At 47.1% G+C, this 16621-nt stretch overlaps 1 protein-coding gene across 1 annotated transcript in view; it reads right to left on the reverse strand.

The window, feature by feature from the left end:
* Positions 1-14127, reverse strand: part of DDAH1 (dimethylarginine dimethylaminohydrolase 1) — a 62389-nt gene extending 48262 nt beyond the window's left edge. Inside the window, exon 1 of the mRNA XM_062003929.1 lies at positions 13806-14127. Within this exon, the coding sequence (XP_061859913.1) occupies positions 13806-14111 (306 nt within the window). The 5' untranslated portion in view covers positions 14112-14127. The remainder of the gene's footprint in view (positions 1-13805) is intronic.
* Positions 14128-16621: the final 2494 nt, after the last annotated feature.

Below are 16621 nucleotides of genomic sequence, written 5' to 3' on the forward strand. Positions count from 1 at the left end.
ACTGGAGGTATACAGCATTTAAGAGTGCAATACTGAAGCTGTTTCATATGGAGTGGAGTTTCATAGCTGGACTTGCCAGCATCAGTGAAGAGAGAGCATCCAGATTGATGCTTAAGTGCTGACAAAGGCTCTCCCCTACATAGTGGCAAGTCACCCCATGTTCCTTGTCTTCAAATCAGCTTTGATGGTATATCTTCTCTACCTCTACTTCTGGACTGACGACTTCTCCTGTGTTAGAGGGATTTTACCTTTCAGACTAGTTCAGATTGGTCAAAAGGATCAATAATTATTGGACAGTAATGCAAACAGCAGACTATCTGCCTGATTTCTTCTAGAAGCTACACTAAAACCAGTTGCTTTTTGTACACATTTTGACCTCCTGCAACCAGGAGGAATGTGGAAGAGGGTCTATCATAATTCTGTGCCTCCTCCTTGTCTAACAGCCTCTACTCCAGGAAAGCACTACATATGGAAGTTCCTAAACATTCCCAGCTAAAGGAGTCATCCCAGATCACCTCGCAAAACAGCAGGACAATGTGTAGAGGACTTGAGAATTTGCTGGGAAAACACAGGTATCCAATTCATAAGAGTTTCCATCAGTATCTACTGTTTCTATTGGTTTCTATTTGCCTGTCATAACACTACTGCTTTCTTCAGCTCTTGCTGAACCACTTCATTAGCACAGGCACTGGTATCCCCACCAGAGGCTTGTAGTTGATACCAAGTCATGAACTAGTGCACTGAACCCCAGTAAATACCTAGTGACTAGCAACAGTCACACCATCTCTCCTCTGTACAGTGCTGGAAGAACATGGAATACTTGAGATTCACCACTTTTACTGTTTTAAGCACAGTGGTGACAGTATACTCAGCTACATGGATAGGTAAAACACTCCAAAGCACTTGTACTCTTTGCAGAATTAACGCTTATAGGATTGGTAAAGGTCTCTCACCTTTACAAAGCAGCATGGTCTGGAGTTTACTGATAGTCATTTAAAGTATTTTGAAAGATAAAGCTTGCTATTTCTGGACAACAGGCCAAAAAACTAACACTTGCCCTTATAGCTTGGTTTTGCACGGTGGTGACTGCCTCCATGGCTGCTGGCCTGTGACTCAAAGGACACAGACATACTGAGGTGCAGAGATAAGCACAAGCAGGATTCTTATCCTGCAAGATCACCCTTTCTAGAACAAACAGGATTCAGCTTCCCTGACAGCTTCTACACTAACTTACACTGAGTCTCAGAAAAAGGAAAGAAAACTCCAAAATCAATCACAACAATGTCAATAGTGTCCAGTTATCCATCAGTCTTGTTTCGCTGGCCAACTGAGACTGATCTGAGACAGACCATTTCATCATGCCAGTGAATGTCAGCTGGTATCCAGAGACAGACATGGACAGGCAGTTCCTTTCCTATTAACATACATCAACCTTCCAGAAACAAATTATCACAGCTATATTTTAAAAATAATGCCAAGTACTCAATCTCTACGGAAATGAAAATGAGTTCTGCAAGTGTTGAACAAGCCATTTTTTAAATACTTGTTTGGTTTTGCTATTGACTCAAAATGACAGAAAAATGGCACATTACAGTGTGGTCAGCTGACCTGTATGTGACCTTGGATGACTGCAAGACCTGACTTGGGTACATCTCAGCCTTAAAACATTGCATTTACCTTTTCCTTAAAAAAAAAAATCCTAATACTGCTACAACAAAGGAGGTAACAAGAAAACATTGTCACCTGATTGTGTGGGCACATCATTTATCTTCACCCTAGAACTGCAACTGCCCAGATCTGATACCAAGACTGAATCTCTCTTATACCATAAACTTGATTTATTAGGCATATGTTCCTGTAAAAAAAAAAAAAGAGGGTTTTAAAAAATAAATTAATCATTTGTAGTTACTGACAAAAATTTCTTCCTTGTCAGGAAGGCGTTCTCTGCAGCCACCAATCTCTGCAGGCCTGCTGTAAGCAATGACTTCCATACACAAGCCCATATATACTGCAATAACTTATGGGCAACAAAGACTCCACTTCACACAGGTGACTTGTGTTTCAGGTCAAACATTTAATAATGATGACTACATTTTTGATCCAGCAGAAATTTGAAAAAGACAAGAAATTATCTGCAAAACTGAACAACACAGAAGCATAGTTGGTTTGCATGGGCAAATCTGAGCCACTAAGCTCACAACATACTTTGGATGAGTGGAGTATTGCAAGTTAAAGCTTACTTTCCACCACATGGAGACATGTTGTACCTGCAGCAGAGGATAAATAGCTGTTCCAGAATCCCTCTGGAGAAATCAAAGGAAGAATAATCAGTAATACTGGTAGAAATTAAAGACTGTATGTGTTTAATTTAAAAAGCCAGTGTTTAGATTCACCATGCTTGCTGAAGAGTTGCATGTCCTGGTCACTTGACCAAGAGGCACAATTGGAGGCACTGTGTTTAAGGACACAACTGGACTTACCAAATACGGGGCTTGGGAGAAACAGTAAAAAGAACAGAGATTCTTGCCTCTGACACGTTTAAAAGATAATGTAAATGAAATATTAAGGAATGTGTGTTCCACTGAGCTATATACACAGCTATACAGACCATTAACACCAGACAAAAACATGAGATGTCTTACGAGAAACTGGAGCAAAGGACCTTGACGTGTGCATTGTACATCTTGTCTCGAGGCAGAGTACTTTCCAAAAGCTCCCTATCAGGTAAGACCTGGGATCACATTGCTCAGAGGGATTATTAAGAAACCTACAATGTATCAGTTACTGAAGAGTTTAATTGAAAAAGTTTTGAGAACTTTAATGACATATTTAATGAGACCTTAGGCACAGACAGGCACCTGCACATACTATTATCAGAAAACAGCTGCACTTACCCTCAACTACAGCACAGCCCTGCAGAGGTGCTGTCAGAGGTGTGTCCTGCCAGTGGAGATGGCATTCCAGCTCTTTTTCTTCCCAAGGGAAGTACAGCACAGTCCGGCAGCACTACAGCCCACGCTCTGCACAGGAGCATGGGAGGCAGGGCACATGGGGATCCTGGCTCAGGGGATCAGTACACAGCAGCTATGGGAGTCCCATCTTGGAGACAATGGAGGGCAAGAGAGGGCCTGAGTGGACAAACACAGCTCTGGAGGTGAATTTGCAAGTGCAAGCATGTGGAAGGCAGAGAAGGGAAAGTGAAGATATGTGCTCCTTCTCTGTCCTGGCACAGTGCTGGGCGCAGCTGCAGTTTGTACCGATGGTACAGATGGGAAATCTTAGCTGGAGACTTCACTCTCCATACTGGAGCATCTCAGACTAACAGGCAGAAGCAGAACATGCAGGAGCTGTTTCTGCATCACACACTTTGCTCCATCACTTCCCTGGGATGCTGTCAGATCCCACAATTAGCAAGAAAGCACTACAGGCTGCAGACCAACCCTCTCCTTTGCAGAGCACACAGGGTGTTGCAGGCTTGTAGGGTACATAGGATTAAAAACCCCCAACTACCAGGCAACCTGTACTGGGTAGGTTATGAACCCACATTTCAATCTCAAAACCAAAACTCCAGCAGTGACTGTAGTAAAAATCGCTGTAAAAACTAGTTTAAGTGAGACAGGTCACCAAAGAAATTTAGGTTAAATTTGAAAGTCTGAGCAGAAAGCTCTTGAGGAAGGAGCAGGGCAACTCCAAACCATAGGTTATAAGTCAGAGCAGCAGCAAAGGTTCTCTTCACTTAGAGGAAATGCTTAGTTACTTGGAACTTTAAATCATTTAGCATTTGCACTGAACCATAAGCTCACCAAGGGCTATTTATCAGAGCTAAAGGGAATAGTAATTAACAAGACACAAAAGCTGACATCAGGCTTGCATAATAACAATCAGTGTCCACAGGAGATTAAAAAACAGGCATTTAATTTGGGTTCTGCATGTTTTTAATCTTCTGGTCAGCAACTTGGATATTCCTAAGAAACCTGACATCACAAGGTCTAAATAACAAGCTCTAAATATTGCCTCTGCTAGAAAAGCATGAAACCCAAGTTGCTCCTACGCTGTCCTTAAAGATTGCTTTACAGTTCTATAGATAGAAACCAATGACAATGAATACAGTTCATTTATATTGATCTGACTAGAAGCTGCTTCCTAAAATTTTCATTAAATCTGTGATCACAGAAGCAAAATTGAAATGAAAAAATACAGTTTACGGCACAGTCAACTTGCCCAAAGTGCTACACCAGCAATGAACCACCTACCTGAATCACAAAGCAGCATTCAAACTACTTTTGAAATAGGCTGACTTAGGAGGCTAAAACATCCCTTCTCACGTCTACTGATACTATCACTACTCAGGCTCCTGACACAGGTCTATCCAGTATTGTCCAAAGGATTGGTTTTTAAACTTCCCAATACTGTTTCAGAGCAAACGTAAGTACACAGATGCTTTTTCTCCTCTCTTGAGTGTTTTTCAGTTAACTTATATGCTAATACCAAAACACTAATACATTTCATTAGTTTTCATTTTCAAAGAAACATATGATGCAGGTTCTGATGGGAGTTACTTCATCGCCTTCTGTACCCCATGATGGGCACCACCCATTTGCTTCTGGAGAAAGCCTTGAAGTGACACATATCTTGTGGAAGATCATTACATTTGGTCTGCCAACTACATGCTCTGCAAAAGACAACCAAAACTCACGTTAAATCTCAGGTAATACATCCTATCTGAAGTCTGACTGGTATCCCTCAATCTGTTTTCAGTATAATTGAAAATAACATAGTGACAGTATCTCACACACTTGCACTCTAATTTTGAGATTAGACCAAACAGATGATGAAAACAGGCTAAAGCAGCGTGTATATAGCTCAGGGCTATATTTAAGAAAAACCAACGTGACAAGAGAGTGCAAAGATACCTACTGCCGTTGCTAATCTTTGTCAACCTCCATGTAAAGCTTTAGCCCATGTTTACTCACCTGCTGTACTGTGCACTAAGTAATGCTGCAGTGGTAACCTCTGTGCTTTCTGTCTTAAGCTTTCTAGGCAGAACACCAAGGTTATTCTGTAACATGTAGGGTAAAGCAAAATAAGGACCTGCAAAGGAGTCAGTTAAAACGCACAGACCTCCACAATTTGTTGTGACAGTTAAAAGAACTAGAAGTTAAAGTGGCAATAAAATGTTTAATCTTTTGCCTCTCTAGTAATCAGCAAGTGCTAATCCTCCATGGAAATGAGACAGAACTTTGCCAGTTGTGCAGAGAGATGCTGGTTTAAGTGATTAGTCAGCAAATACAGGTTCTTTTGCACTAGCGTGTGTTATAAAACTCTCATAACCTAATTAAGCTCAGGAGCCAGCTGAGCCTTGAACCTGTTTCTCCTGAGCCTAGCTTTCTATTACTTTGAAAAATATATCATCCTACAGAATTGCCTAGATCTACAGAGGGAATGGAGAAAGTGTCTGGCTTTTAGCAGTAATTACATAGCATTACCTTAGTCTGTGCAATACATAAACTCTTTTTGCCTTCCATTTTCTCAAATGCCTCTACCAAAAGGGCTGAGACTCATTCCTGTGAGCAGTAAGCTGTGGGTGAGACAGCAGCCCAGCACAGGGTGCAGGCTCTAGTTCATACATGGCTGCACAGCCCTGCAGAAACAGTGCAGGGTGTGCAGAGGGTGGCAGCTGAGGGTGACGTGCAGAACAAACTCTCTAACAGGGTTAAGGGTTACAAAGCAGGTATGTATTGTGCCGGCGGCTGCGAAGGAGATAATTCTGCCAAGCCTGTACACACTATTGTCTAACAAAGGGCTACTTATAGGGTACAGGTAGGGGTATGCATAAGCACCTATTACATATTCATGACCCATCCCCACTCTGTATTGTAATAAATCCTCTTTGATCCTACACTTGTTCGGTGTCTCTGGTAGATTTCCATGCCATGGAGCAGGATGCAAACAATTCTGTTTTCCACATTCCAAGTCCTTCTTATCTGCAGCTGTCTGCACACCAGCTTCTTAGTTATCAGCTTTCAGGGTCTTCAAGGCCTTTACTAACGAGCAGTTCGAATTCCAGTGAGCTGAGGTTTCTTATCATGGTGTTAGTTTACAGTGAATCCTGTCTTTCTAACTTTCTCAGGCCTTTCCCTTCTCTCTGTCTGCTTTTGCTCATGGAGGGTGCTAAGCACTGAGGAGTAGGTTACCTGGTCCAGCACATCTGGAAGCCCTGACACTCAGCAAGCAGATTCAGGAAGAGGCATCCAGAGATGCTGAAAAGGCAATTAGGTAGCTTCTATCATCAGAAGATGTAGGGAGGCAACTAGGAGAGCTAAAGCCTCACTGGAGTTGCAACTTGCAAGGGAGGTCAAGGACAATAAGAAGGGCTTCTTCAAATACATTGCAGATAAAACTAATGCTAGAGGCAACTGTTGAATGAGACAGGTGCCCTGGTGACAGAGGATACAGAGAAGGTAGAGTTACTGAATGCCTTCTTTGCCTCTGTCTATACTGCTGGAGACTGTCCTCAGGAGCCCTAGACTCCAAAGGAAGTCAGGTTAAAGAAGGTGTTTTGTCTGGTTGATGAGGACTGGGTTAAGGATCCATTGAGCAATCTGGATGTAGATAAATCCATGGGCGCTGATGGGATGCACCCATGGGTGCTGAGGGAGCTGGTGGAAGTCATTGCTAAACTGCTCTCCATCATCTTCAGTAAGTTGTGGAAAACAGGAGAGGTGCCTGAGGACTGGAGGAAAGCAAATGCCACTCCAGTCTTCAAAAAGGGCAAGGAGGAGGACCTGGGTAACTACAGACTGGTCAGCCTCATCTCCATCCCTGGAAAGGTGGTGGAACAACTTATTCTGGGTGCTGTCTCCAGGCATTTAAAGGACAAGAGGTCATTAGGAGCAGTTGACATGGTTTTCCCAAAGGGAAGCCACATTTGACCAACCTGATAGCCTTTTATGGAGATGTAACCAGGTGGATAGATGGTGGTAGTGCAGTGGATGCACTTATCTTAATTTCAGTAAAGCATTTGACACCATCTCCCACAGCATCCTTGCAGCAAAACTGAGAAAGTATGGGCTGGATGAACAGGTAGTGAGGCGGATTGTTAACTTGAAGGGAAGAAGGAAGAGAGTTGTGATCAATGGGGCAGAGTCTAGCTGCAGGCTTGTGTCTAGTGGAGTCCCTCAGGAGTCAGTGCTGGGACTGGTACTGTTCAATATATTCATTAATGACCTTGATGAGGGAACAGAGGCACTGTCAGCAGGTTTGCTGATGATACTAAACTGGAGGCAGTGGCTGACACCCCAGAAGGCTGTGCTGCCATTCAACCAGACCTGGACAGGCTGGAGAGTTGGGCAGGGAGAAATCTAAAGGAATTCAATAAGGGCAAGTGTAGAAACTTGCATCTGGGAAAGAAAAACCCCATGCACCAGTACAGGTTGGAGAATGAACTGTTAGAAAGTAGTATAGGGAAAGGGTCCTGGGGGTCCCGGTGGGCAGCAGAATCAGCATGAGTCAGCAACATGCCCTCATGGTCAAGAAGGCCAATAGCATCTTGGGGTGTATTGGAAGGGTGGTGGGCAGTAGGTCGAGACAGGTTCTCCTCCCTCTCTACTCTACCCTTGTGAGACTTAATCTGGAATACTGTGTTCAGTTCTTGGCCCCTCAGTTCAAGAAGGACAGGAAGCTGCTGGAGAGAGTTCAGCGCAGGGCCACAAATTTGATGAAGGGAGTGGAGCATCTCCCTTATGATGCAAGGCTAAGGGAGCTGGGGCTCTTTAGCTTGGATAAGAGGAGACTGAGGGGTGACCTCATTAATGTTTACAAATACATAAAGATCAGGTGTCAGGAGGATGGAGCCAGGCTCTTCTCAATGATGTCCAGTGATAGGACAAGGGGCAATGGGTATCATCTGGAACATAAGAGGCTCCAAAGAAATACAAGGAAGAATTTCTTCACTGTGAGGGTGAGGGAGCACTGGAAGGGGCTGCCCAGATGGGTTGTTGAGTCTCCTTCTCTGGAGACATTGAAAACCCACCTGGATGAGTTCCTGCCTGACGTACTCTAGGTGGTCCTGCTCTGGCAGGAGGGTTGGACTAGGCGATGTTTTGAGGTCCCTTCCAGCCCTTGAGAGTCTGCGATTCTGTAATGCTTGTTGAGAGGATGGGATTTGACTAACATTTCTGCTTGTTGCTGCTTATTACCTATTCTGATGACACCAAACTGGGAGCACTGGCTGATTCCCCAGAGGCTGTGCTGCCATTCAGCAGGATCTCAACTGCCTGGAGAGTTGGGCAGAGAGGAACCTCCTGAGGTTCAACAAGGACAAGTGCAGAGTCCTGCATCTGGGAAGGAACAGCCCCAAGCACCAGTACAGGCTGGGGGTCGAACTGCTGAAGAGCAGCTCTGCAGAGAGAGACCTGGGAGTGCTGGCTGATAATAAGCTAAATATGAGCCAGCAATGTGCCCTTGTGGCACAATGGCCTCCTGGGATGCATCAAGAAGAGTGTGGCCAGCAGGTCGAGAGAGGTTCTTCTGCCCCTCTACTCTGCTCTGGTGAGGCCTCATTTGGAGTCCTGTGTCCAGTTCTGGGCTCCTCAGCTCAAGAGGGACAGAGAACTGCTGGAGAGAGACCAGCACAAGGCCACCAAGATGATCAAGGGTACAGAACATCTTTCATATGAGGAAAGGCTGCGGGACCTGGGGCTGTTTAGTCTGGAGGAGAGGAGACTGAGGGAGGATATCATTAACATTTATCTAAAGGGTGGGTGGCAGGAGGTTGGGACAGCCCTCTTTTCTGTAGTAGCTAGTAACAGGACAAGGGGTGATGGGATGAAGCTGGAACACAAAAAGTTCCACTTAAACATAAGAAAAAAACTATTTCACCGTGAGGGTGACAGAGCAGTGGCACAGGCTGCCCAGAGGGGTTGTGGAGTCTCCTTCCTTGGTGGTCTTCAAGACCCACCTGGACATGCTCCTATGCGACCTGATTTAGGTGACCCTGCTTCTGCGGGGGGGTAGACTAGATGATCTCTAAAGGTTCCTTCCAACCCCGACCATTCTATGATTCTCACTGCTGAAGACCCATCTATCCTCCTAAACCACAGGAACACAGTTCCATTAGTTGCCTCTAGCAGGTCTCGGAAGAGTGAGGCATATCAATAGTGATCTTCTTTGCAACAGCTCCTGAAGTTCTCCCAGCATCACCTATTCTCCCTTCCCTATGCCTCAGCTGAGGTCAGGTCACTGTGGGTGCATTTTGCTGAGCTTTTGTGTTTCCATCTGTCTGCATAAGCATAGAAACAGTGAAAATGCTGTTTTGTGCTATTCCAAGCGCATTAAGACAACTTAGGCAGTAAGAGCAATGTGCTGATGAGGGCTCTTCTCAGCAACCAGCCCTGTTGTGTCCAGAAGGTGACGTGATGAGTTTATATTAGAGGAATAAACAATAGAGAACATACTGCTGGAACTGGCAATCTTATCAGTGATCACAACATTTCCATTGGAGTTACTCAACTTGAACATCAAGTACACTGGTGACTGCACACAGCTGAACAAAACACCAGCTTATATGCATTAGCAATTTACCTTTGGCTTACTTCAAAAGCCTTTACCTTTCTGCCAAATCCAAAAAAAACCCTCAGAAACCATGAATTTTAAAACAAGTTCAAAAGTTGGTATCACATAAACATAATGCCTTGAAATAAGTCTGATTCTTGCAATCATTAAACGCATGACTAATTTTTCTACTTTCCTAAAAAAAATACTGGGCTCTTTCCCAGCACTGACTGAACACAACCAAATTTAATTCAGCTCTTTTTTCCCCTACAATAACTTGGAGCAAGAACAGACATAATCCCAGATTTTATTTTGTTCCAGACAGACAACGGGTAAAGAATCCAGTGGTGCTGGAGGGGTAAGCAACAGTATTTATAAAGCCTGAAAGCTCAATCAATGCTATTAGAAACTACTGCAGAAATTTGCCTGCTACATACAGTGTTACAGTAAATGATGACAAGCTTTTTTAATAAGGAGTCTAGTCAGTGAAAGAACATGCTGCATCAGTTCTTAAATATTACATTACGGGTTTTCAGTAGCATGAAACACGGGAGATGGGAGACAGCGGTGCTTAATTCATACATCTGGCAGACAGTTTATCAGGAGGCACAACACACCTGAAAAGGCACTGCTCCAGCTGTGTGTTCAGCCAGGCTGTTGCCTTTGGGATGCATCTTGGCAGCCCCCTGCATCCTTCAACTTTCACTCTTCATGCTTCAGAACCTGACCTACCACATACTTCTTGGCAGCTTTCCTGGACACAAGCCTTCTCTCTACCTATTCTTTGCAGAAATGGTACCCTACAATCCTGTTTCCCTCATCCCTTTCTCCCTCCAGTACTCCTGCCTGCTCTGTACAGAAGTCCATTAAACAGTTAAAGAGATCAGCCAGACAAGCCTGACTGAGTCCTGCCTTACAAGGAGGCTCAAGTCAAGCATTCAGGCTCAGGAGCTGGGCTTCACATTAACTGGGTTAAGCCACACATACACCAACTGTACTGCTAAAATATTTATGGGTTTGCATGTTACATAAAAAGGAGATTGCACTTTGAGAAAATGGTGCTGTAGGCAGACTGCATCCACGCTCTTTCCCTCTGTCACCCACTTGACCATACAAGTGACAATGCACTACAACAGCCATGGTTCCCTTTCATACCAGGCTAAGCCAGCTGAGGTAGGAGTAGCCTTTCAGAAGCAGCATGAAGAAACTGGTTTCACAGAGCTTCATTCTTCTGATTTTCTAGCAGTAGATCCATTGGACCAGGAGCAATGCAGATTTAATGATTGTTGCTATCTCAACAGTGAGGATTTCATAGCAGTTTCAGTGACAAATGGCTGACTCCAAGTATCCTAATATACAAGTGGTTTCATGCTCACAGATTAAATCAGAAGGGACCTCAGGAAGCACTCAAGGCGAGGCCTGTTATGATAATAGACCAGGTTGCTCAGGACTTTATCCATCTGAGTCTTGAAAACCTCCAAGGATGACGACTGCACAGCTTCACCAGGCCCTTGGTCCACTGCTTGGCTATCCCCACTGAAAAGCCTTTTCCCCTTACACCCCATTAAAACATCGATCTACATGTGCTGTCTCTTCAACTCCTGCCACACAATTCACGGAGCCTGGCTCCATGTTCTTGGTAAGATGCAGTCTGTGAGCACCAAGTAAAGAGGGTAATGACTTCCCTCAGTCTACTGGTTCTGCTCTTAATACAGCCCATGATCCTACTGGCCTTCACTGCAGGGATACATTGCTGCCTTATGGCCACTGTGCTCCCACAAGAACCACCCTGGGGTTTTTCTGTAGAGCTATCCCCCATCCTCTTAGTCTCACCTAGTGTTCCCTCCTTCCCTCCCTGGGGCAGGACTTTTCATTTGTCCCTGCTCAACTCCGTAAGGTCCAGCAGCCCAGACCTCACAGGTTATTGCCTCTCACCCTTGCTTCTCTCACTCCAGTTTAGGGCAATTCACAGCTCTATACAGATGCCCCCATCTCCTCCAGGTCACCAATAAAGACATTTAACAGGACAGATGCTAGAATAGCATCTTCACTTGCTACCTGCCTCCAGAAACTATCTCAGTTGGGAATCAGAGACTGACTATACTCTTCAACAAAAGACTTTGGAAGGCTGACAAGAAGCACTCATCAGGATGGAGGCTCAGGGTGGGCTCCTCAAGGCGGCCACAGGTCCCAGTGCCAGGGCTGCCTGAGCACCTGCAACTTCCAGAACAAGGGCTGGAAATAGCAAGAGCAGAGCAGCTCTGGCTACAGCAGAGCTGCAAGGCAGACCATCACTGCTTGGTGGGCTCTCTGTGAAAGCGAGGTTATCACTGATGTTTGCCAAGGCATGTGCCAAGCCCTCCACCACAGCACACTGGGCAAAGTAGTCTTGTACACATTTCTGCTTCCTAAAACCTTGACCATCTTACTTTCAAGATGCCATCCTGGTCACTTAACTACTCCAAGCAGACTCACTAGCTAAACATGAGTCCCAGCCACTATACCAGGAAGGGCAGACTGCCCCAGGGGATGCCTTGGAGGGGAGAGAGGATCATCATCTTGCAGAAATGAGCACTTCCTCTCCCTCCCTGCAAAGGGCTGCTGTAATGATTTTTCCAAGAGGAAGAATTGCTGTAAATAATTAAGAGTTATCTGTTCAGACAAGCACTACATTGCAATGTCATGCATTGTTATAGCTTTAAGAGGATGTTAGTTCAATTATTTTTTCTGTTTTACTTCACAGAAAACTCAGGGGAGGGATTGCTCCATCAATCAAGAAAACTAATAAGGTTCAAATTACACCTCAAAGCTTTTTCTCTCCTCTTGATTCATGATTCTGCCTGGACAAGTCACCCATGGAAAGAAGTAAATTTGTTCTCCTAAAGGGGAAATTGTGCAAATTGCAGCAGGAGTCACATAACTACATACCAGTGAGTCATGTGAAGGACCAGTGAAAACTCACTCGGACTCTGGCCGAGAAGTAGCTGCTTTTGAGAGCAGCATGTGGCAAACACACTTTACTCTGATGTTGTCACCTTTAAGAGCATTCAGATGTGCTTCAAACAGTAAATACACTTGGGTAAGCAGCACAAGGAAATGTGCTGTACAAGATGTGTGTAGTATGTCACTGTTGCACTCTTGGGTACAATTCAAGTGAACTTTGTAATTGCTAAAAGAATGGCACTATATCAAAAACATCAAGTGGAGACACTCATCCATTGCACTCAATGGCCAAGAGCCAATACTGCTATACTACAGCTAGGGACCCAGCCCTGTCCCACAGGCACAGTAGTATGTGCTTGGGGATCACAAGATAAGTTATGGTACCACAGAGAAGATGGCAACTGGAAGAGACAAGACAGTTACATTAGAATGCGCTTACACGAAGGTTCCCAGTGTAGCAGTTCTGCATCTTCAAAGGTTTGTTTAATTTGCTACTCACAAGCTGTTGAGGAGACAACCGGGTGGCACTTCAATGCATGCACTGCCTGATGAATGAGCTTTAACTGGCATGGCTCATTCAGGAAAAGTTGTAAAAATATCTACAGTAAGGCTCCTGTGCCTGTGCATCCTCCACACCTCTCTCCAACCCGATGACCTGCGTCCCATGGACATCCACATATCTCAAGCCTATAGGGCCTGCAGGGGCTGCACAGGGAAGGCATCACCAGGTTCAAGGGCATCCGGGCTAACCCTGGGTACACCAAAACACACACCAGCCCTTGCAGGCAGGCCAGTGGGTACAATTACCACAGGTATCCATAACGCTGCCTGGACAGAGCTCAGGCTGAACAAGTAATGAAAGCAGGATTCGGATAAGCAGGGCTGCAGCACGGACACAAGCCTGCACAACCGACTGGCAATCCATCACCCCTCTGGACCGAGCTGGGCAAGTTCGTACCGAGCGGCAGCCCGCACGCCCCAGAAAGGATGAGTCATAGTTTACACCCTCCCCTTGTTTTCAGGAGCTAGGGGCCATCGCTCGCCGATAAACCCCGCGCAGCCGGGCACCGCGGCACCGGGCGCGGCCGGCCAAGACCCGCGCCAGTCCCGCCGAGGCGGGCTGCTGCCGCTGCTCCGGAGCGATGCGCGATGTCCGCTGCCGCCGCTGCGCCGCCGGCCCCCGCCCCGCTCCCGCCGAGGCTCCGCGCCGGGCCCGGGGACACGCCCGACGGCGCGGCCGCCTCGAGCCCACCTGAGCGGCACGGCCACCGCTCGCCACGGCTCTCGGCCCCTACCCTGCCGCACCGTACCTCCTTCCTGCGGCTGGGCGCGCCCGGGCGGGTGAGCAGCGCCGTCTCCTCGCAGACCACGGCCGCATCCTCCACGAAGACGCAGTCGGGGAGGCTCTCGTCGGCCGGCAGCTCCAGCACCTGCAGCCCCAGCTTGCCCCGCAGCACGCCCACGTACAGCTGGTGCTCCCGCTCCGCGCGGGCGAAGTCCACCTCGGGGCCCGCCGCGGTGCGCAGCGCCTGCCGAGACAGCGACTCGGGCAGCGCCCGCACCACGGCGTGCGTACAGCGCCCGAAGGCGGCGGGGCCGCCGCCCAGCCCGGCCATGCTGCGCGGCAGGGACGGCGCGGCGCGGAGGGGGGACGGGCGGCCGCCGCCGGCCCTGGCAGCTGATAAAGCGCCGCCCGCGGCCCGGCCGCGCCCTATTGGCTCCCCACCAGGCACATTTCCATGGGGCCGCCGCCAAGCGCGCTCCCATTGGCTGCCGGCGGCTGCCGGGCCGCGCGATTGGCCGCCCGCCGCAGGGCGCCGCTTACCTGTGCGGCGGGCGGGAGCGGCGGCGCCGCCCGCTCAGCCTTGAGGGGCCGGCCCTCGGGCTCGGCACGGCACGGACCGGCCCCTTCGAGCGTACGCGGCGCGGCAGGGGAGCGGCGGCGGGGCCTCGACCCTGCGTGGGGCGGCCTCGGGGCTTGCCGCTGGCCTTGCCCCTGGGTAGGGAGTTGGGGCTGCCCGTGCTTGTCCTGGAGCTCTGGTACCGCTACGCGGGCTGGGGGGCAGCGCGGTTTCACAGGGTAATTTCACGTACACGCTGACAGAATTCAAAGCCTTTAGTCTCCCCGCGTTTCTGTGCTCATTCAAGGTGGATGTGGGCAGCAAGAGGGGGCTGCTCAGCCCTCCTGATGAAAGATACATCGGGGTAGCTGCCTGCGTGCCCTTTGCAGCCGCCTGCAGCTTCCCCGGCGGTGGAGCAAGAGGCCAGGCCGTTTATCCACGCAGCCAGAGGAATATCCCCTGACGAAGGCAATTGCAGTTACAAATCCAATGGAAATAAACCCAGACACTGCCTAATTCCTCATCATGGCTTTCTAAGGGACACTCGTGAGCAGAGTTTGTCCACCTTCTTCCACTCCTTAAGCTGTCAAAAGTTTCCAGCTCTGCGGGGTCAGTGACACCCATGTTTAGCTCCACCTCTGCCTCAGAGACTGAAACAATGAACATTTTCCACCCTTTCCCCTAAAAGAAACCATCTGCTTCGCCCTGGTTCATTTTAGCCAGGTTTTATCCCAACTTGAGGTTATCCCTGATCGGGGCCAGTCCTTCCTAGCGCACACAGCTGGTTTCCAGGCAGGAGGCAAATGAGGCCTTGAGCCAGACCTTGTGCTACAGGACACATCCACAGCACCAGTTCCCGGTTGTGCTGATGCTATTGCAACCCTCCCTAGTACCTCCGAGATCTCTCCTCACCAGAGGAGATGGGAAGAAAGGAGGAATATGAATTTTCCTTCCAGCTTGTCTTTTCCTGGCAAGACTATTTCAAGTATCCCTCTGGTCACAAAGGGGACCTCACCAACACACTCTGTGTTCCCCCTTCAGTGCTCAGACAAAACCCAGGCAGCTGCCTTGGCCCTGCTGTCACGGATGTTGGCACAAGTTCAGCATTTGGGAACAGGGTTAATGAATACTACGAAGGAAATATCCAAGTGTGTTTTCAAAATGGCAGCTGACTAGATTTTCATCTGCATTTTCCACACGTTCTCCAAATATCCTGTGAAGGCTGCCTTTATTTAACGTGCATAGGCACAGTTATTTGAATAACTGTCATTCACTGAGTAATGTGCAAATATTATTCTCCTTAAACAAATGGATGGGTGATTGAGTCGCTATCGTGTAGGACATTTCAAATTCTTGAGAAGCCACTACAAATGGTATTATACCATCTCTGGGATAATGTGTGATCCTTCCACAGTTGTTAAAGCTTCTTTTTACTTGTTACAGATTTGGGATATGGCCATTGGCGTGCTTTGGTTTGCTTTTTGTTAGTGTGATGTTTAACCAGAAGACAAAGTACTACCATCCTTCTGGAACTGGAAAATATTGCCAGGATTCCTGCCTGAAAAGCTATTGAAAATAGTTATTCTTGCAGCCTACACATTAGAAAGTTCTAGTCAATACAGATTTTTTTTACATCCATAAATACCTTATTAATTTATAAGATATGATGGTTTTTAACATGAGATGTGAGGTGATGCCACACAGTCGCCTCTTACGCACAGGTAGGGCAGTGAGGTTTGCCCCAGCGACATTGTCACTGGCCCAGGCTGACCTCAGGTGGCCAGTGCTGCTCCCTGGGAGCTGTCCAGTTATCGCTTCTGACAGCTTCTCAATACATTTCCACATTATGAGAGGCAAGGCTGGAGGAGGGAGGATCTCTTTGTGAGAGGCAGTGGTAGGAGATAGTGGTATGCTACAAATAACGATTTGGTTTGTAAATGGAAAACGTTAGCTATTTAGACAAGGCTACAGAACTGACAACTACAGTAAAAAAGAAATAGTCAACTGTATTTCCATAAATGTGCAAAACGGTGCAGTTTAAATACGAATGATCTGATTGTGATTGTTCTGTTATTTACGTTGAACAGAAAGGCATCATTAACAATCTAGGAACAATTGCACCCAGAGCAAAATTGTGCTAACATGTAGTAAGATTCACAAAATTCCAGTTTACTCACAGATTAACATTACAGAATAGAATGTGTCCACACAGGCTTGTGGGAGTGATGTTAAAATTCATCACATGCAGTAACACAAAACAGGTCAGCTACAGTCATCGACATGCC

The sequence above is a fragment of the Colius striatus genome, chromosome 10 (assembly GCF_028858725.1).
Source record: "Colius striatus isolate bColStr4 chromosome 10, bColStr4.1.hap1, whole genome shotgun sequence".
NCBI lineage: Eukaryota > Metazoa > Chordata > Aves > Coliiformes > Coliidae > Colius > Colius striatus.